The 21,553-nt window shown below is 50.3% G+C and overlaps 1 protein-coding gene across 1 annotated transcript in view; it reads right to left on the bottom strand.

The window, feature by feature from the left end:
• Positions 1 to 21,553, bottom strand: part of LOC132580435 (serine/threonine-protein phosphatase 2A activator) — a 60,301-nt gene that overhangs the window by 17,055 nt on the left and 21,693 nt on the right. Inside the window, exons 5-8 of the mRNA XM_060251231.1 lie at positions 20,825 to 20,942; positions 15,984 to 16,083; positions 14,301 to 14,425; positions 12,295 to 12,395 (exon numbers count right to left, since the gene is read on the bottom strand). Coding sequence (XP_060107214.1) covers positions 12,295 to 12,395; positions 14,301 to 14,425; positions 15,984 to 16,083; positions 20,825 to 20,942 — 444 coding nt within the window. The remainder of the gene's footprint in view (positions 1 to 12,294; positions 12,396 to 14,300; positions 14,426 to 15,983; positions 16,084 to 20,824; positions 20,943 to 21,553) is intronic.

Raw genomic sequence — 21,553 nt, 5'->3', positions numbered from 1 at the left:
GGGTTTCTGGACAAATGGTTGCTAGTTTTAATACAAGTAATTTTTAACTAAAACTGTGGAGAGGGGACAGCATTTTAAAGCATAGGAGGGAATGTCTCTTCCAAGATGCACTAACAAATATGCACAGCTGTTTTCTTTGAGTCCACCTCACTTAGTTTTGTCTGTTCTGCCTGGCAGTGGCTCTCTACAGTCTCCGGCAGAGCAAAGTCTTTCCTAGCCCTGCTCTCTTTAGCAGGAAATGCCAGAGATTGAACTCGGGACCTCCCGCGTGCAACGCCCATGCTCTGCCACGGAGCGCCGACCCCAAACGAAACCCTTGAAAACAAAGAACGCGTAGTCGTTTCAGGCAATCGATCCCAAATTTATTTTAAGCAGGTGACCGTCCCGGCCCCAAAGCCGTCCAACTTTTAGACGTGCTCGTGCATCAGACCTGGCGAGTTGGGCTTTCCTATCCTGGTCGTTCCCAGCGCGGGCTCTCCAAAAATAGAACTGTGTGTCCACAAAATGCATTCCTTCCCATTTCAGAATGCGAAGTTTTGGAATGAAGTGCTTGGAACCGTCCAATGCAAAACCCAAGCTACGCTCCCCGCCCCCATCTCCACGAGCCTCCGTGTCTCGGTCCACAAAACCCCCTGGAAGGCTGCCGGGTGTGGCTCAGTTTTGACACAAGCGATCCCCGGCTGGTCCTCGCACAAAGGGAACAACCGGCTCTCTCCCAGCAGGGCTCTGGACCCTGTGGCTTTCCTTCAGACGGATCGCTCCGGGCCTTCAAAGGGGACGGCCTCTGGGGCAGGCTGGTTCTGAAGACTGGGCTTGCCCGCTCGAGGCTAGGAACCCAAACTGCACCCCGACTGTGTGGGCCCAGCTTTCCAAACTGACATCTGCTCTAGCTGAAGCCCTTGCTATTGTTTAGAACTGGGGCTAAGGGGGGGGGGGAGGAAAAACCTTCGCTCATTCTAGCCATAAAGGGAGAAGAGAGAAGAAAGCAACAGAGCTGGAGAGAAAAAGCAAGAGAGGCACAGAGAGAGAGAGAGAGAGAGAGAGAGAGAGAGAGAGAGTGAGCAAGCGCTGCAGTCCCACTGTGACCCCAGGGGAACGGAGTGAGTCAGGGCAGCCATATTGAGCAGGAAATTACTCACAGACGTTGCGTTCCTGCTTCTCCGTTCCCAAGAGAATCAGCCTTTTGTAAATGGTTCCTCTGTCAGTTAAAAAAAAAAAGAGAAAAGAAAAGAAAAGAAGGGGGGAGGGAAGGCAGCCCTGCATAGCTCCTTCCTGTCAGATCCTTCCCTTTCAGCTGAAACCCGAGTCCACCCTTCCAAAACCTCCAAATTTAGAAGCCAGATTTCTAACTGGGGGAGGGGGCGGGGGGGGTGGGGAGGAAGCAGAGGAGAAAAATAAAAGGGTGGAGGTGGCTGCGTTGCCTGCTCTCGGCTTTTTAAAGGAACACAAACCCAGCCTGGTTTTCTTCGTGCTTTGAACTCACGCCCAGGCAAGAGGGCTGGGGGGGGGGGTGGCATTTCTGTCTCCAGATTCTAATGCCCCCTCCTCTCCTGTGGACCGAGAGACGCTTCACAAGGGACCGACTCGCAAGGCTCTCAGGCCCCGGCCTTTCAAAGAAGGGACAAGCCAGAGCCAAACCAGCTGGAAAGGGGAGGGGGGGGAGAACAACTCTAGACAAAGGAACAAAGCGAGGCAAAGAGAAGTCGGTCTGTGTGGGAGTCTCGGGAAGAGATGGAATTTTGCAAGAACGCGGCACGGAAAGCCACGGAGCTGGCCTCTCCTTTGCTCAAGGAGGCCCAGTGGGGTACCCGAAGGCACGACAATTAGACATAGATGTCTGCAGAAAAGTGGGGCGCTCTCTCTCTCTCCCCCCCCCTCTCTCTCAAGAACGTGGAAACTGCTGACGTGCTCCGGCAAAGCCCGAGCAGTTGACATTCGGCACCCAACACTCAAGATACCCCAATATTAGGCAGGCTGAGCGGCGAACGCATTTAAGCCTGAAGTTCAAAGCGCAGGAGCAAAACAAAACAAAACAAAAAAATCACTGCAACGGCCGATATGCTTACAAAGATTGCAGCGAGTGGTATTTCCATGTTCCCCCCTATAGCTGACTGGCTGAGTGTGGGAAGAGATGCATTCATCCGAATGGTGCTTCCTCGATGGTGGAATTGTGTAAATTGGGGTTTCCCCTTTTTGCTGGCGTTGCAATGCCGTGTTCTGTCACAAGATGTCACTAAAGCGACAGTGACTTCTTGTCACTGCGGCTCACAGAAGAAACGGCACCGCAAGCTGCACCTGGCGGCCAGGCTTAGCAAAGAAGACAGTGACACCCACCCGTGAGAGAGAGCAATGGAACAAGTGCTCTTAGAGTATGATGACGCTCCAGTATGTAGCTATTACACACAAGCAAGCAATCTTCAGGGAGCCCCGTGGCGCAGAGTGGTATAGCTGCAGTACTGCAGTCCTAAGCTCTGCTCACGACCTGAGTTTGATCCTGGCGGAAGCTGGGTTCAAGTAGCCGGCCCGAGGTTGACTCAGCCTTCCATCCTTCCGAGGTCAATTAAATGAGTACCCAACCGATGCTGGGGGGAAAGTGTAGATGACTGGGGAAGGCAATGGCAAACCACCCCGTTAAAAGTCTGCCATGAAAACGCTGTGAAAGCAATGTCGCCCCAGAGTCGGAAACTACTGGTGCTTGCACAGGGGACTACCTTTACCTTTTCAAGCAATCTTCAGGAGAGCGGTAGAGTACAGGCATACATTTACCCTGTGAGGTAGATGAAGATATTGGATTTATATCCCGCCCTCCACTCCGAAGAGTCTCAGAGCGGCTCACAATCTCCTTTACCTTCCTTCCCCACAACAGACACCCTGTGAGGTGGGTGGGGCTGGAGAGGGCTCTCACAGCAGCTGCCCTTTCAAGGACAACTTCTGCCAGAGCTATGGCTGACCCAAGGCCATTGGAAAATGCCAATAATTCTGGCGGGTAGAGCATGCACGGAGGCAAGGGATAGAAACTGCCCCTCAAGGTTCAGGGCACCTCCCAAACTCTGTTCACAAAGACATAACCAGGGCTTTCTTTTTTTATCAGGAACTTCTTTGCATATTAGGCCACACACCCCTGATGTAGCCAATCCTCCAAGAGCTTACAGTAAGCCCTGTAAGAAGAGCCTTGTAAGCTCTTGGAGGATTGACTACATCAGGAGAAGAAGATGACCGCAGATTTATACCCGCCCTTCTCTCTGAATCAGTCTCAGAGGGGCTTACAATCTCCTTTATTTCCTTCTCCCACAAGAGACACCCTGTGAGGTGGGTGGGTCTGAGAGAGCTCTTACAGTAGCTGCCCTTTCAAGGACAGTCTCAGAGCAGCTTACAATCTCCTTTATTTCCTTCCCCCACAACAGACACCCTGTGAGGTGAGTGGGGCTGAGAGAGCTCTTACAGTAGCTGCCCTTTCAAGGACAGAGTCTCAGAGCAGCTTACAATATCCTTTATTTCCTTCCGCTACAACAGACACGCTGTGAGGTAGGTGGGGCTGAGAGGGCTCTCCCAGCAGCTGCCTATTCAAGGACAACTCCTGCAAGAACTATGGCTGACCCAAGGCCATTCCAGCAGCTGCCAGTGGAAGAGTGGGGAATCAAACCCGGTTCTCCCAGATAAGAGTCTGTGCACTTAACCACTGCACCAAACTGGCTCTTGGGTGGGTGTGGCCTAATATGCAAAGAGTTCCTGCTACAAAAAAAAACCCTGCATATGGTAGCCAGGGGTTGCCAAGGGTAGCTCTCCAGATGTCTTTTGCCTACAACTCCCATCACCCCAGCCAGCATGGCCAATGGCTGGGGCTGATGGGAGTTGTAGGCAAAAAAAACACCTGGAGAGCTACTGTTGGCCACCCCTGTGGTAGAAAACAGGGGATCCATTCCTGGGATCACTGCAAATAGTGAAATCATGAATACTTGAAGCCAGGGTTTTGCTGCCTCTTAATAGCAAATTTCCTACAGAATTTTACTTGGGGCGGGGGGGAAGAGGAGGAGTTTGGATTTATACCCCGCCCTTCACTCGGAGTCTCAGAACGGCTTCCAATCTCCTTCCCTTCCTCTCCGCACAAGAGACATTCTGTGAGGTAGGTGGGGCTAAGAGAGCTCTCAGAGAACTGTGGCTGACCCAAGGTCAACCAGCTGGCTTCATGCAGAGGAGTGGGGAATCACACCTCCCAGATTAGAGTCTGCGCACTTAACCGCTGCACCAGACTGGCTCTCTAAGATTATGAAGATGGTATGAAGAATGTATAAACAAGCTAGAGACCACATCGCACAAACAGACTGTGGACCGTGAATCACGAATCCACAAATGGCAAGGCTCCACTGTATTTTACTACGTGTCCGCGAGAGGCAGGTTACCCAGTGTCAAGGGTGAAGGGAAGATTTTGCACTCATCAGACAAAGTTCAGTGATCTGGAAGGCGAATCCCATCTTCTATAACCACCGGGTCACCCTTTGACTCAACCAGCAGTCAGTTCAGAACATACAACTGAAGTACCTTTCCATGCAAAGCAGAACTAATTTATAAAACCTGGGTTGATAACTTGGGTCAGACAAATTTGCGGTCTGTCAATGGCTATCAGCTATGAGCTATGAAAGCTAAATGGAACCTCCGGATTCAGAAGCAGCCTAACCTGAAACAGCTGCTGAGGCCAAGCGACAGGAACTACTGCTGCCTTCAGATCCTACTTGGAGGCTTCCTAGAAATATCTGTCTGGTGCCCAACAGAACTGAATGTTGGACCAGGTGGTCCTTGGTCTGATTCTATATTCCAGGGGTGGCCAAACTGTGGCTCGGGAGCCACACGTGGCTCTTTCATATTGCGTGGCTTTCAAAGCCCCAGTGGTTGGCTTGGAGAAGGCATTTAAAAGTTAAAGTTGCTTTCTTTCCACCTCTCCCACTCCCCATCTATTTGCCTGCCTGCCTGCCTTCTCTCCCTCCTTCGGCTGTCACACATCTGACATTCATGTCTTGTGGGTCTCAAATATCTGGCATTTATTCTACGCGGCTCTTATGTTAAACAAGTTTGGCCACCCCTGCTATATTCTAACCTTTCCCTATAGAAATGAATCGCAACCATTTGAACATAGATGGAAAAAAGAGGAAAGGCTTCACCCTGCACAGACACATTTGGGGCAGAGATTTGCCCTGTTCCCTGCCTCTGGAGACTGCAGCCACCCAAGCCTCCTCTTCTCTGGAAAGCCCCATCCCTTCATCTGCATAACCCCACCCGGTGTTCTGTTTCTGGCTTATGCCAGAGTGAGAAAGAACGTTAGAAATGTTGACAAATGCAGAGTTTTAACCTGCCCAACTGGGCTGGATAGGAAAGTTATAGCGAAGCATTTTAAACAGAATTCCCGCGCATTTAAAAGCTGGATGCTATCAAAGAGTTGGCACCCTGGGCCATTTGCCCAAATCAGAGAGACCTGAGCTACCCACTCCCACCCGGGACAGGAGTTTTTCTCCCGGGGTTCCTTCAATGAGGCACAGCCTATGACCATTTTGGCTCAACATCAGGAAGAACTTCTTGACCATTAGAGCAGTTCCTCAGTAGAACAGGCTTCCTCGGGAGGCGGTGGGCTCTCCTTCCTTGGAGGTTTATAAACAGAGGCTAGATGGCCATCAGACAGCAATGAAGATCCTGTGATCTTAGGGGGAGGTGTTTGTGAATTTCCTGCATTGTGCAAGGGGGTTGGACTAGATGACCCTGGAGGTCACTTCCAACTCTAGGATTCATTTCTATAAGGCAGGAATTGGAAGAGCTCAAAGGAGCACGACGGAGGATGCGTTCGTGTCCACAAAGGGGCAGTGTGCCCAGTGGGCGGAGGCTAGGGATGGCACCTTGCCCAGGTTCCCACAAATCATGGAGCCGGCCTTGCCAATCAGCAATATCGAATTTAAAGCCACTGGGGGGGGGGGGGGAACTGCAGCGCAGAAGAGCTGCTGAATCCAGCAGCATCCAACTGCCCAGCAGAAGCGGGGAAATTTGACAAACTTCCTGAAAAGGTCCCTACAGCTGAGCCTGGCAGGCCTCAGGGTGGGTGGGTGGGGGATGGGGGGAGCCCCTGTGCCTTAAGCCCTGGCCGGGCTGTGGGTCCCCACGGGGAGGGAGGGGAGGCCTGCAGGAAGTATTCTCTTTCAAAGAAGAGGGAGGAGTTTGCATGCAGCATGGAATCGGCAGGCTCTGTTCAGCAAAAGCCCACGTGGTCCACAGAGGCTGCTTGGTTGGAGCTGGGCCTGGGGAGAAGAGAGCTGCTGGCTGCAGCCACAAACTCGCTGGGTGGCCTGGGGTGAGGCACACAACTTCGGTTTCCCCCTCCTGTTAAAAATTAAAATGAGGGGCGAAATATCCACACAGAAGGTGCCGAGAGAGAGAGAGAGAGAGAGAGAGAGAGAGAACATACAAGATGAGAATCAAAAAGCACTGTCAACTGCGGAACTGGAAGACAAAAGACTTTTGAGGGTGGGGGTGCAGGGAGGCGTCCCGCTCTGTTTGGGAGAACTTTACTATAATATTGAAAATATAGCCTAAAAAACACTCAGGTTTGCATTTCATAACTCCCAGTGATTCCATTTAAAAGGATTTACCTTCAAAGTCACTGTAAAAGGCAACACTGTGGAATATATTTTAAATTTCCCCTTTAAGTTTCTCGTTCGCTTCCCTTCGTGGTTTCAGGGTGAAATCGCCCCGGATCTTCCATGACAATTTGAGGATTAGAGCTTTAAACATGAAAGGTGAGGTTAGACTGAATCTGAAAGCCTTTGACAGGAAGATATAGCCACAACCCCCCCCCCCCCCCCTTTAAAATAGGAAAGTTAAATAAATCCAGAAAACAAACTTGGCCTCGAGAAGGCACAATTTTGCATAAAGTCATTTACTGGCCACTAGGTGGAGCCACAGGAGCTAGATTTGGAACTCCAGACTGCGCTGCGCACTGAAATAAACCCTACAAAAGGAAAACTTGTATGGCAAAACCCAACACGAGTTGAGGGAGGAAGCTCTTTCTTCTTAAGACAGTAGCAGGAACACACGGGATTGCTAATGGGTGTCATGGGTGCTGGGGACCCTGCAGAGGAAGTTGAGCCTGCAGAAGAAACTGTGCCCCTGCCACCTGCACCAGTGCCCCTGCCTCCTGCTGGAGAAGATCCCAGCCCCCCTGCTTCGCCCTCTCGAGTGGCGCGTGTGCGTGACCGCCTCCGTCAGGACCTCAGGGATCGGAGGAGGGCGGCACGCTCACAAGCAAGATGCTCCCTGAGCCCTGAGTTTTGAAAGGATTCTTGCCCTTCTAGGAGTGAGGGTGCTTGAGTCTCAGCAGGATCCTGGCTGCCCTCTGAGTCAGCAATTAGCCCAAATGGGCAACAGCCAGCACAGGGCTATATAGCTGTAGGCTTTGGGAGGAGGCTTTGTGGAAGCAACTAGTCATCTCCCTGACGTTCTAGCATCCACTCCGGCTTGACTTTGGTTTCTGGACTCCCTGACCTCGGCTTCTGGACCTCAGACCTGTGATACTTGTACAGTGATTCGGATTTGGCGCTTCGGACCCTCCTGCTTACTGGCTACAGACCTCGGACTGCCCCTGGACTTTGCCTCACCCGGCCCCAGCCGTGACAATGGGAAGCTATAAGAACACCCTGCTGAGTACACCAGTGCTAACCCAACCAAAACCCTTTCCGAAACGAGTACTTGCATGCGCCATCTCTAAGAGGAGATTCTTATTGTTGTCAGCTTGGAACATCAAAGGGTAACAAGCACGTCGGCTGCCTGGTTGCATGGAAACCTAAACCGGGTCGCTCCAAGAAGTGACGCCCCAATTCAAAATGTGGCCTGCTGGCCATGCTTTTACGGCCTGCCAGAGACTTGCCAAGTCCTATCTATCCATCTATCCATCCATCCATTTCTGCGGATTTGTGTTCCGCCCTTTCCCATAAGGGCTCAGGGCAGATTCCAACAAGTCAAACAGTTAAAACCAACAGTACCTCTATAAATAAGCAATAAAACAGTCAAGCAATTGAAACATGTTAAGGTTAAAACAGCTGAGCCACAAGCTCAGATTTAACTTAACTTAAGGCAGCGTGGGTAATGCAGACACTTAAATTCAGAGCTTATGTGTCCAAGGAATGTCAGCTGTCCCAGCCCGATTTTCTTCCAGTCTAGATGCTAATCAGTATCAATCAGCGTCGGGAGGCCAGTTAGATGGCATAGCAAGCTAAGGACAACCACCCGCCTCAGCCAAAGGCTTGGCAGAACAGCTCCGTCTTACAGGCCCTCCGGAATGGTAACAAATCCGGAAGGGTCCGAACCTCCGTAGGGAGCTGATTCCACCAGGGCGGGGCCAGGGCCAAAAAAGCCCTGACCCTGGTCGAGGCAAGGTGAATGTCCTTCGGGCCAGGGATAGGCAGAAGATGTCGAGAGGCCGATGGTAACGACCTCCGGGGCTCATACGGGAAGAGGCAAACTGTACTTGGGTCAGGAATGATTCGGTTTTGCTTTTCTTGGAGCGATATGCTCGGGGGAAGGGGGGGTGTCAGTGGCATCACCCTCCACTTGCCACAAAGAGAAATCGGCTCGGATGGAAGAAAAGGAAAATGTGATGTTCAGGATATAACAAACACGGCACATGAAGTGAGAGGCCAACACTTATTGGAAGCCATTTCCTCTTGGTCGGTCTACTCCGGCAAAGCAAACAAATATTAAACGGGTGCCTTGTTAGCGCCCTACAGATCAGGGGTGGCCAAACTTGCTTCACGTAAGAGCCACATAGAATAAACGTCAGATGTCTGAGAGCCACAAGACATAAACGTCAGATGTTTGAGAGCCGCAAGACATAAACGTCAGATGTTTGAGAGCCATGAGGAACGAAGGAAAATAAATATGGGAGGGAGAGGTAGAAAGAAAGCAATTTTAACTTTAAATGCATTATCCAAACTACCGGCTGGCTTGAAGAAGGGGTTAAAAGAGAGAAATGCCTTCTCCAATTTGGCTAACGGGGTGGGGGCTCCAAGAGCCACACAATATGTGTGGGAGGGACGGTGGCTCAGTGGTAGAGCATCTGCTTGGGAAGCAGAAGGTCCCAGGTTCAATCCCCGGCATCTCCAAAAAAGGGTCCAGGCAAATAGGTGTGAAAAACCTCAGCTTGGGACCCTGGAGAGCCGCTGCCAGTCTGAGTAGACAATACTGACTTTGATGGACCAAGGGTCTGATTCAGTATAAGGCAGCTTCATATGTTCATATATGTTATAAGAGCCGCATGTGGCTCCTGAGCCTCAGTTTGGCCACCCCTGCTACAGATGAACAGATGTATTGTGGCATCAGCCTTTGTGGACTAACGCCTGGCTCATTCAAGAAATCTGACTGTCCTTCCCAAGCCCTGAATAAAGACCGGACGTTCCTCACCCCCTGCTGGCGAGACCCGGCATAGCAGAATTACAGAGGCTGCGTTATTCCCAATGACCGCTATTGTGAACGGTTGCTGCTCTGCTCTGGAATACGTCTGAGTGTTACGTAAGGTCACACGGTGAGCTTCCTGCGTTTCATCGTCTTTCAACCCAGCTTTTTATAACTTTCCTCTCGATAATCACACCTACATGGGTTTGATGAAGTGAGTCTAGTCTACAAAAACGGATGTCGAAACAAATCCGCTGCTCTTTAAGGCGACCGGCGAAACTCTTGCTAATTATGGAAAGGTAAAAAGAGAATAGGGAAGACGTCTAGACTGCAGGAACTTTCCGCTATGCAGCCAGGTTGCTTTCGCTTTAGCCCCCTCCAATATTACTCCCCCTTTAGACCACTTTTTTTTTTTAAAGACAGTAGTTAGTATATCACTACAGTGTTATGATGCTACAGCAATATACCTGCTACAGATCTTTCCCCTAAAACAGGGGTGTCAAACTCATTTGTTATGAGGGCCAGAGCTGACATACAGGAGACCTTGTTGGGTCGGGCCATGTATTTAAGATTAGGTAAGAAGAAGAAGAAGATAGAAGATATTGGATTTACATCCCGCCCTCCACTCCAAAGAGTCTCAGAGCGGCTCACAATCTCCTTTCCCTTCCTCCCCCACAACAGACACCCTGTGAGACTGCCTCAGAAACTGCCTTTTCAAGGACAACCTCTGCCAGAGCTATGGCTGACCCAAGGCCCTGCTAGCAGGTGCAAGTGGAGGAGTGGGGAATCAAACCCGGTTCTCCCAGATAAGAGTCCGCACACTTAACCACTACACCAAACTGCAGAGATATAAACTTTATAAAGGACACAGACAAACACAATTAAAGATTTTAAACACAAAAGATTTTTTTTAAAAAAAAAAAAAACACCTTAAAACGTGCTTAAAACATTAGCACGTGTTGGTCTTAAAAGGTGCTTTCTTTGTATCTCTCCCGTGGGATCCAGGGAACTGGGCAAAGGAAGCTCTGGCTCTTTCCTTCCTTCCCCAGGGGACCAGGAGGGGCAGGAGCCTCAGCCAACAGAAGGAAGAGAGGCTTTCCTCAGTAGCTCTGCTGTGTGATTGAGAGAGCCTGGCAAAGCAAGCTATCTCTCCCCTCTTCCTCCCCAAGGGAGGAACCTCAGCCATTGGAGAAAACAAAGGTTTTGCTCTGTAGCTCCTTTGCAATTGAGCAAGCCTTGCAAAGCCAGCTGTGATGCAGAAGGAAGTAAGAGGGAAGGAGAAGGAAGCAGATGACATCCAGTTGCTCAGGGGGCTCATAGGAGCCCTCTGGGGGCCTGATTGGACACCCCTGCCCTAAAAGCTAGAAAATCTAAAAGCTAGGGGGAAAATGTCTACACCATTACCAACCACAATCCTCCCACAATCTTTCAGGGAAGTTCATACCAAAGCAGCTTTTGGAAAACACGCGGTGAAGCTGGGGAAAACTGGCAGGAACATGGACCAATGCCGCCTGTGCCAGCACAAACACCTCTGCAGGTGGGGGCGGGGGATGCAGACCAAAGCCTCCGGGAGGAAACAGCCCTCGACGCACGAGGTGTTCCCGCAAACACCTTTCCGGCATATTTTTTTAAAAGTATCTTTTGTTCAGGGTAGCCCGTCTTACCCTGAAGAAAGGATACAACACCCTTTCGATGATGCAAACTCGATTCCAACTGAAAGCATTATCGATTTAAATTTCTTCAAGTGACGCAAACACGCGCATCCCTATTTTCCAACAGTAACCCCGGCTCACCGAGGAATAACCAAACACGACTTTACAGGCCTTCCCCGACTCACACCCAACAACAGTATTCGGCAAAGACGATAAACAGGACTCTTGCCATGAGATAATGGTCTCCATTTTTTTAAACGCTGCCTCAAATTAGATTGGCCACTGGTCTACTGTCCGTGTGCTTCACTTTTATCCTGCTCTTGCTTGGAGGAGCAGAAGGGGGCATACCTTGTTCTCCCCTTCATTTTGTCCTCCCGACAATGCCGTGAGGTAGGCCAGGAGAGGATGCCCAACCCCAATTCATGCACTGAGCTTCTTAGGGGAGTGGGGATTTGCACCCAGGTCTCCCCAACACGACTATTAACACTTTAGCCATTACACTACATTCCCGCTGAATTAGCATTCAGCCCCTCTCCGAACCTGGTCAGTTGGAATATGTACAGGGATAGCTCTGACCAGGGGTCGTTTTGTAGAATAGGTGATGGAGCTTATTAGCATATGCCACACACACACACACACACACCAGTCAAAAGCAAACCGATGCAGAAAGAGTCCTGGGCGAGCGAGGGCCTGCTTGGGCTGGCTAGAGAGCCAGCCAGCTCAAGCAGGCCTCACTAGCCTGGGGCTTTCCTGAGCCACCTCCCAGCAGTCAAAAGGCCAGCAAGCCACCGACCACCCAAAATCACATAAGAAGTGGAGAGAGGGTGATGTGGGCTTCTCAAAGGGTTAATGAGGGCTGCTGGGGATAAGGAGAAGCCCCTGATGGCTGGCTGCCCGCACTCCTAATTCAGGGATTGTTATGCAGCTGCACCTACTATTCAATGGAGAAGATAGGTGGGTGGGGAGGAAGAAGGGGAACCCTCAGAAAGGTTCAGGAGCTATGCTGTGAGCTCCTGCTGAATCTGAGACCTGGCTCTGACAGAGAAGGCACTTATGGACCGGGGAGGTTAGAAATTGTAATGGGGCCCAACAGTGGTAAGCTCACGTAACCCTCGTAAATGGTGGGGAGAGCCGTATCGTCTCTCACAAAATCAACAGACGTTTAAAGCAAAGAAAGGAAGAGAACGACGACTTGCGGCCGCTCTCCCACGCTCACCTCTGTAATGAACATGATACACTCCAGGAACATGTAGTCCTTGTGGTTTTCGTTCACTACCTTTTCGTCAACGAAATGCCGGGGCTCCAGGTTTGGGTGATCTGGAAAAGGAATTCGTAATTTCAAGGCATCTTTCCATCAGGTACTGAAACCAGTCAGCATAAGTTTGAGCATCGTTTGACTGCTTGGCAGAAACACAGCTTACTTTTTCCGCCCTTCACCAGCAAAGGACTCCTGGTTTCGGCTGCCGCCAAGCAGGGAAACATGCTATCTACGGATCTTAGTTACTGTATTTGTATTCTGCCCTTCCTCCATGGAGCACATAGTCCACCTTCCCACCACGCCCCCCCCCGCCCTTTTATCCACAACAAACCATGCAAGGGTTTGAGTCTAATTTGGTCTGACTGGATATAAAGCAGGGGTGGCCAAACCGCGGCTCGGGAGCCACATGTGGCTCTTTCACACATATTGTGCGGCTCTCAAAGCCCCCACTGCCCTGCTTGGAGGAGGCATTTGTCTCTTTAAATCCAAGCCAAGCCAGCCTGTGGCTTGGAGAATGCATTTAAAGTTGCTTTCTTTCCACATCAACCTCCTTCTAGCCCCACTTGTGAACCTCCTTTTGTTTTTGGCCACTGTGTGACAAAGAGTGTTGGACTGGATGGGCCATTGGCCTGATCCAACATGGCTTCTCTTATGTTCTGATGTTTCCTCCCTCCCCATCTATTCGCTTTCTTTCCACCTCCCTCCGTGTCTTGCGGCTCTTGAACATCTGACATTTATTTTATGTGGCTCCTACATTAAATAATGTAATTACATTACATTTTAAATAAGAGCCCCGTGGCGCAGAGTGTTAAAGCTGCCGTACTGCAGTCCTAAGCTCTGCTCACGACCTGAGTTCGATCCCTGGCGGAAGCTGGGTTTTTAGGTAGCCGGCTCGAGGTTGACTCAGTCTTCCATCCTTCCGAGGTCAGTAAAATGAGCACCCAGTTTGCTGGGGGGAAAGTGAAGGTGACTGGGGAAGGCAATGGCAAACCACCCTGTAAAAAGTCTGCCATGAAAATGTTGTGAAAGCAATGTCACCCCTGAGTCGGAAACGACTGGTGCTTGCACAGGGGACCTTTCCTTTCCTACATTAAGCAAGTTTGGCCACCCCTGATATAAAGACAGCTACAGCTCTTCAGTCTGAGGAGGGTCTGTCCTTTACATGCAGAAGGATCCAGGTTGAATCCCCGGTATCCAATTTTTTTTTAAAAAGTGGACCTCAGCTGGCAGGAAAGACCCTCCTCGGCTCAGTCTGAGACCATATCTGAGCTGCAGGGAGCAGAGGGCTGATGAAGCAGAAGACTGATTTGCACACTGGCAGGAAACAGGTTGGGATGAAGGTGTGTGACTGCCGCAAGATTGCACAGCAGACTCCACAGCACAGTGAGTTTCTGAACTTGGGTTTGTTTAGTCACAAGGCAGTGGCCGCTATCCCACACCAGCAGACCTCACTAGAGTTAGCCAGTTACGGTCAATAAGGTTAAGGTCAAGTTAGGAAATAGGCTGAGAAGAACTTCATGCAGGAGACAGCATCGGTCCCCACCTCTTCCCCAGGGTTAGGAAAAGGGCTGCGTTGTGCTTGTACCAAAGACAAAGAAGCTAGTTTGCCCTTCATTTCCCTTTCCTCACCATTTACAAGGCTTGTGTGAACTCAGCACTGTTGCCCCATTACAATTTCTAACCTCCGCCAAAAACACACCCTCTGTTACAGTGACGTCTGTGCACCAAGCTCAGAGGACACGGAGAAGCATCCTTGGCATTCACTCCCCCCATCAAGGACCTCCAGTTACTATCCAAGGCCTGTATTCAAGGAACCAGCAAGTGAGATGAGAAGGAGCATGAAAATCTCTTGACAAAGCATCCAAAGAGAACACCGGCATGTGCTCCTTGCACGCTGTAGCAGGGTTAAAGAGTTTGGATTTTTACAGGAAAATTAACTGGAACAGCATCGATGGTGTTGTTACCTATCAGTTGCGAGCTGCCCCAGATGAAGGGGAGGAACTGGAAGTCATCCAGACCCCAGACTCCTTGGCTGCCGGCTGGTTCCATCCTGTAGGTTTTCTGGAGTTTCCGCATAACTTCCAGGTACCTGAGGACAAAAAAGAACCGTATCTCTGCGGTGGTCCTGGCTCCAGCGCTACTCGGCCTCAGTGGTTAAAGTGGCAGGCTGCCTTTCGACTGGCCGGAAACAACAAGTCTTCATCAGAAAGTTGCCTTTTTAGTAGAATTTAGGCAGAACTTGCCATTTTAGTACCCATTGCTACTGTGTAATTTTAGATTTTATATATTTTAAATTGGTTTTTTACTGTTGATTATTTTTATGATGTAACCCACCCTCTATGGGTTACATCATAAAAGGGAAGGGCAGGGAAAGAAAGAAAGAAAGAAAGAAAGAAAGAAAGAAAGAAAGAAAGAAAGAAAGAAAGAAAGAAAGAAAGAAAGAAAGAAAGAAAGAAAGAAAGAAAGAAAGAAAGAAAGAAAGAAAGAAAGAAAGGAAGGAAGGACGGACTGTTCAAGATCTGAAGAGTGGGGAGGATAGAATGAAGAAGGAGGGCAACAGGTGAGACCAGGAGGGCAAGCTGACAGACGCTGAAGGGTTTCTCCATGGAGGCAGGCTGTTCTTCTTTGGGCTTGTCAGAAACAGCACTGGCCACCTGGTGGGCCACTCAGGGATCTGGACAGGCAAGGCCCTCCTGTGAGCCTTCCCTTTTTCAGGCCCACCTCTTCAGCCTTGAGGGCTAGAAACTTGGTAACTCAGCAGCTTCCTTCCAAACGAAAGCTATTAGCCACAGTGTGTGTGTGTGTGTTGGCCTGATCTAACATGGCTTCTCTTATGTTCTTATCCCGAGGATGCTGATTTCTTTAACTCAGTACTAGATCCCATGGCTTCCTTGGTACTTGCACAGCACATGCAATTATGACCCTGGACCAGCGTTTTTTTGTTTTTGTTTTTTGTAGCAGGAACTCCTTTGCATATTAGGCCACGTGCCCCTGATATAGCCAATCCTCCAAGAGTTTACAGGGCTCTTAATACAGGGCCTACTGTAAGCTCCAGGAGGATTGGCTACACAACGGGTGTGTGGTCTAATATGCAAAGGAGTTCCTGCTACAAAAAAAGCCCTGCACTTGACAAACTTAGTCTTCAAGACAACATTCGAAAACAGGTCCTACTGACATCATAAGGCATTACTGCTGTGCTGAGTAAAGAGACTCAATTTTTTTGGGGGGGGGGAATACAAAGATAGCCTAGCTGCTGTCATATGCCTCATTAGAGACTGACAGCCAGATCCTGCACTCTGGTAACAGACTTTTCAACAGACAAAAGATTAGCCTATGGAACTGCCTGCCACAGGATGTAGCCACAGCCACTAGTAAAGATGGCTTTTCAGAGGGTTTTGCTCCCTTCATCCGAGTACTTTATTTTGTCTGTTTTTTAAATACGTCTCATCCCATCTCCTGCTCCGTTGTTAACAGGCAGACGTGCGACTAAAGCCGTGTGCCTCTCCCTCTTGCCTGATCTAGTTTCGCTCCAAAGGCTGCTCATGAGGCAAGGTTTGGGGACTTCGCTGCTTGCATTCTGCGGCATGACCCTGACGCCACTCTTAGGTCTCTCCCCACCCCCCACCCACCCCCGCTTGCAGCTTTACCTGTTGAAGACTTTGAAGACGATGGCCAGCTGGTCGTCTACCCGGAGCACACCAATTTTGCAGAGGCAACAGAGGAAAGCTGCAAAGGCAGCTTCGTGACCTGAGAAGAAAAGAGAGGAGTGGTGAGCAGGGAATTGTTCAGTCCAAAGATCAACCACGCTTCCACAGCATTATGGTGCTTTAGAGAGCGGTCAGACCCACACCACCATCTCCGGGCTAAGCTACTGCAATGTGCTCTAGGTGGGGCTGCCCTTCAAGCAAAATCAAGACTGCCTGAGGGTGAAGACTGATGGTAACCCGTCTTCTCCATGCTTTAAGGTCCCTGCCGGTTGCCCACTGATTTCCAGGCTCAGCTCGAAATGCTGGTGCTTGCTTTTAAAGCCCTAAACCAGGCATAAACCTGCTTGACTGTACGTTTTAAAGAAGGTTTCAGCCCTCTCTAAATGGATTCTTTAGCTGCCTACTGGGAGGAGGGGCTGCAGGGAGACAAACTGGGGGGGGGGAAGCGTTCAACAGCTTAAAATCTCTCTCTCCCCCCCCCCCCCCATTATTTTGTCATTGCGGCACATCCTGTATTTAAACCCACCAAACCAGGGGTGGCCAAACTTGCTTAACATGAGAGCCACACAGAATAAACATCAGATGTCTAAGAGCCGCGAGACAGGAACGTCAGATGTTTGAGAGCAGGCAGGCAGGCACATAGATGGAGGAGGAGAAGTGAGAGGTGAAAAGAAAACAACTTTAACTAAAAATGCATTCTCCAAGCTGCTGGCTGGCTTGGCGAAGTGATTTAAAGAGACAAATACCTTTTCCAGACTGGTTGATCGTGCAGTGGGGGCTTCGAGAGCCCCACAATATGTGTGAAAGAGCCACACGTGGCTCCTGAGCCGCTGTTTGACTACCCCTGCACCAAACTGTCACTATGCCATCTAGTTTCAGCCAGAGAAGGTACTTTGGGGGGGGGGAGGGGGCATGGTTGATCATAATTTTGGAAGAGCCTCACAGCCCTGTGCATAGATTCAGGTGGGGAGCTGTGTTGATATGAAGCAACAGAACAAAGTTTGAGTCCAGTGGCGCCTTTAAGACCAACAAAAATTAATTCTGGGTATATGCTTCCGTATACGAACTTTAGAATCATAGAATCCTAGAGTCGGAAGGGACCTCCAGGGTCATCTAGTCCAACCCCCTGCACAATGCAGGAAACCCACAAACGCCTCCCCCTAAATTCACAGGATCTTCATTGCTGTCAGAGGGCCATCTAGGCTCTGTTGAAAGACCTCCAAGGAAGGAGAGCCCCCTACCTCCCGAGGAAGCCTGTTCCACTGAGGAACTGCTCTAACGGTCAGGAAGTTCTTCCTAATAGAATCCTAGAGCTGGAAGGAACCTCCAGGGCCATCTAGTGCAACCCCCTGCACAATGCAGGAAACTCACAGACACCTCCCCCTAAATTCAAAGGATCTTCATTGCTGTCAGGGGGCCATCTAGCCTCTGTTGAAAAACCTCCAAGGAAGGAGAGCCCACCACCTCCCGAGGAATCCTGTTCCACTGAGGAATCGCTCTAACGGTCAGGAAGTTCCTCCTAATAGAATCCTAGAGCTGGAAGAAACCTCCAGGGCCATCTAGTCCAACCCCCTGCACAATGCAGGAAATTCACAGACGCCGCCCCCTAAATTCACAGGATCTTCATTGCTGTCAGGGGGCCATCTAGCCTCTGTTGAAAAACCTCCAAGGAAGGAGAGCCCGCCACCTCCCGAGGAAGCCTGTTCCACTGAGGAATCGCTCGAACGGTCAGGAAGTTCTTCCTAATAGAATCCTAGAGCTGGAAGGGACCTCCAGGGTCATCTAGTCCAGCCCCCTCACAAACACCTCCCCCTAAATTCACAGGATCTTCATTGCTGTCAGAGGGCCATCTAGTCTCTGTTGAAAAACCTCCAAGGAAGGAGAGCCCACCACCTCCCGAGGAAGCCTGTTCCACTGAGGAATCGCTCTAATGGTCAGGAAGTTCTTCCTAATAGAATCCTAGAACTGGAAGGAACCTCCAGGGCCATCTAGTCCAACCCCCTGCACAATGCAGGAAACTCACAAACCCCTCCCCCTAAATTCACAGGATCTTCATTGCTGTCAGAGGGCCATCTAGCCTCTGTTGAAAAACCTCCAAGGAAGGAGAACTTTGAACTAGAACTTTGTTCCAGCCCTGTGAATACTTGCTCTAGTGGAAGCCCACTGATTTCATTGACCTTACTGGTGGAACGGCAGAAGCCTGCACTGTCAGTTACCAAGTCCAATGAAATATTTTTTATATCCTATAAATATGCACGCACCCATTTAGAATACCACGGCTTTTCCCTAGGCCCCAAGGCAGCGCACGACAACAGAAAAGCACAAAGGCGCTCATAAATGGTAACAATTGAATTGTAAAAGACTTTAAAGTCAGGAATAAGATTTTAATTAAAAGACTAACAATTTTTTTAAAAAAATGAAATCTCTTAATTGCCAGGCCTACAGTAAAGGGAGCAAGTGTTATTCCCGCGGGCGTTGTGAGGAGTCCAAGAGACGGCCTTCCTTCAAAAGGAAGAAGAACAGAGACCACCTTCCTTCAAAAGGAAGAGGAATGGAGCAGAGCATAACTAGAGCGGGCTCTTTCAAGAGCATGGCTTGGGGTTCGCGCAAAGAGGAGAGGAGCAGGGGAATCAGACTCGAAGCGACGGAGAGGGCCAAAATTAATGGCAGCAGCACCCCCTGCTGACCAACAGTAGTTATGCACCAGGCTTCATCCTGCATTTCTGCTTTTAAAAATATGCTTCTCCAACACCTTCTTGCCTACTGTCTGCAGGCAATTTTAAGTATCATTGCCTATATTATATTCATATATATATATATATATCTGCTCTTCAAGCAGACTCTTCCCTCCCGGAAGACTCTTCCCTCCTGGTTATCTGACACATCCAGAATGCTGATGTGAGGTTGTTGCGGGGTTAGTCTAGGATTGGGGGGAACCTTGAGGCAAATCTCAACACCAAGAGCCAAGACAGATGTTGTGCCTGCCAAAAATCAGCTTGCCATTCTACATCCCCGTTTTACAGACAGGTAGGACATTGGCGAATAGCACTCCTTTGTGCTATGGGTCTTGAATCAGCTGACCAGAGTGGTGCAGGGTTTGTGTGGATGGGGGGAAGACCTTCCTCCTCAGGCCACACTTCAGAGCCAGTTTTAGCCTTTGAGTACACAGGAACAGCTCCCTAACAGATGTAGTACCTAGTGGACCTAAGTGGACTTCCTGATGGCACCTGGGGTTTTTTGGCCACTGTGTGACACAGAGTGTTGGACTGGATGAGCCACTGGCCTGATCCCACATGGCTTCTCTTATGTTCAGCCATCAAGCTCACCGGGCACCCTTGGCACCCAGTGTGGCCTGCCTCACAAGGTTGTCGTAAGGATAAAATAGATGTGCGGGATGACTTATGTAAGCTAGACGCCTTTCCCCTCTGCTGGCTGCTGCCTCTTCTCCCTCTGGTGTCACCTTACGAGACCAGTTTCTTTCGCCTGACAAAAGGTATGTTATTTGTAGGCCAGCCCTGTTCTGGCAAACAAGGCATCCCTTGATGTGGCAATGGGGCAAGGGCTGCTGGAAAGCTCCACGCTGCCAAATGCACCCCCTTCAGAAGAAAGGCAGATGGTACATATACGCCACGCCTGGGGTTTTATCGCTTGTGTCTTGTAGCTGCAGAAGCACAGCTCGCCTCTGACCGAGAAGCAGATCACCTGCTCTGCTTCTCTCTGCAAGCCGGAACTCATCCTGTTCAGTGATCTTCCATACAGAAAAAGATTTCTACATGGGAAGCATCTTCTCCCTGATACACTAGTTTTCTAAGTGCAGGGACACAGTTGATTGGGGGGGGGGCATAAAGCAACATCTAATTGCGTGAGCAGTCTGAAGCAGCACAAACCAGACACGGATTTACCAGCCACAGCAGAACTAGAAGAAGATATTGGATTTATATCCCGCCCTCCACTCCGAGGAGTCTCAGAGCGGCTCACAATCTCCTTTACCTTCCTCCCCCACAGCAGACACCCTGTGAGGTGGGTGGGCTGAGAGGGCTCTCACAGCGGCTGCCCTTTCAAGGACAACCTCTGCCAGGGCTATGACTGACCTAAGGCCATGCTAGCAGGTGCAAGTGGAGGAGTGGGGAATCAAACCCGGTTCTCCCAGATAAGAGTCCGCACACTTAACCACTACACCAGACTGGCTCTCCAGTCGGGGGGCTGCCTTTGCCATTGATGCAGCAGCCTAGACACAAACATGCTCAGACAGGATTCAGCGGCATAACTGACTGGGCTGTAAACCTGCATCCCCAAACAGTTTGCACAAGTAATAGCAAAACACTCCACAGCAACCCTGAAATGTGACTCAAAGGTTCTCTGGGGAGGGGATTCTCAGCTCAGCTGGAGCCAGGCATGACAGAGGGGGTGCCCAGTTGCTGGCTCCCCTCCCCTCGATGGCAACAGTGGTGGCTGCTGGAAGCTGAAGGGAAGGGGGCGCTCAGGAGGAGCTGCGTCTAGGCATGACAGAGCGGCGCTTAGCTGGAGAATCTGTGCCAACAGCTGGGAAGTTTCTTTGCAAAAGCATACGGAATTGGGTTCCTTCCCATTCCTTCCCTAGAAGAGACTGGCTTTCGCTGAGAGGCCATCTTCTTCCTCTCCAGGAAGTAATGCTTCCTACCAAGCCTATGGCAGCTGGGAGCAGCCCCCAAAGATACTTCCTGGAGAGCAATAGGCCGAGGCAGGTCCCAAGGGAAGTCCCACCCTCTGCCCAAAGACCCAGCCCCTGACAGACGGGAGACCTGTGCCGTAGTCAATGCGGGTGGAGTTGCCGACGGCTTCCTTTAGGTAGACGGCCACCTCTGGCACTGCTTCCACCAGATGCTGGGGGATCACTGTGGCTACCAGGTTTTCTGCTCCCTACAAAAATAAAAGGACACGACAACACACAGTGGGAATGTTATGGTCAGGGCTTTTTTTTTTAATAGAACCCAGCAGGGACTCATTTGCATATTCGGCCACACACCCTGACATCACCATTCTTTGCACAGGGCTTTTGGGCAGAAAAAGCCCAGCAGGGACTCATTTGCATATTAAGCCACGCCCCCTGACATCATCGTTGTTTTGCACAGGGCTTTTCTGTAGAAAAAGCCCAGCAGGGGCGCATTTGCGTATTAGGCCGCACCCCCTGACGCCAAGCCAGCCGGAACTGCAGTTCCTGCTCAAAAAAAAAAAAAGGGCCCTGGTTAAGGTACATCAAAGGCTCTCGGACTTCACCGGCTCCAGCTTCTCCACACCAAGAAGACATCCGAGCTGCCCCACCCTCATCTCACTTTGGGAGGGAGCCAGGCCAGTTCCATGCGCCTGATGCACGGAGCACGTGTTTAAGCCATCCGTATCGGTGATGGTTGCTCCAGCTTATGGGGGCGAGGGAGCCAAACACTTTATAAAAAACATTCCGAGCCCCTGTGCTAAGATATTATTATTATTTACAAAATCCATGCCTCGCCTTTCTGCCCTTATGAGGGCCA

This window comes from Heteronotia binoei, chromosome 12 (assembly GCF_032191835.1).
Source record: "Heteronotia binoei isolate CCM8104 ecotype False Entrance Well chromosome 12, APGP_CSIRO_Hbin_v1, whole genome shotgun sequence".
Taxonomy (NCBI): domain Eukaryota; kingdom Metazoa; phylum Chordata; class Lepidosauria; order Squamata; family Gekkonidae; genus Heteronotia; species Heteronotia binoei.
This window is presented reverse-complemented; position numbering and strand designations above follow the sequence as displayed.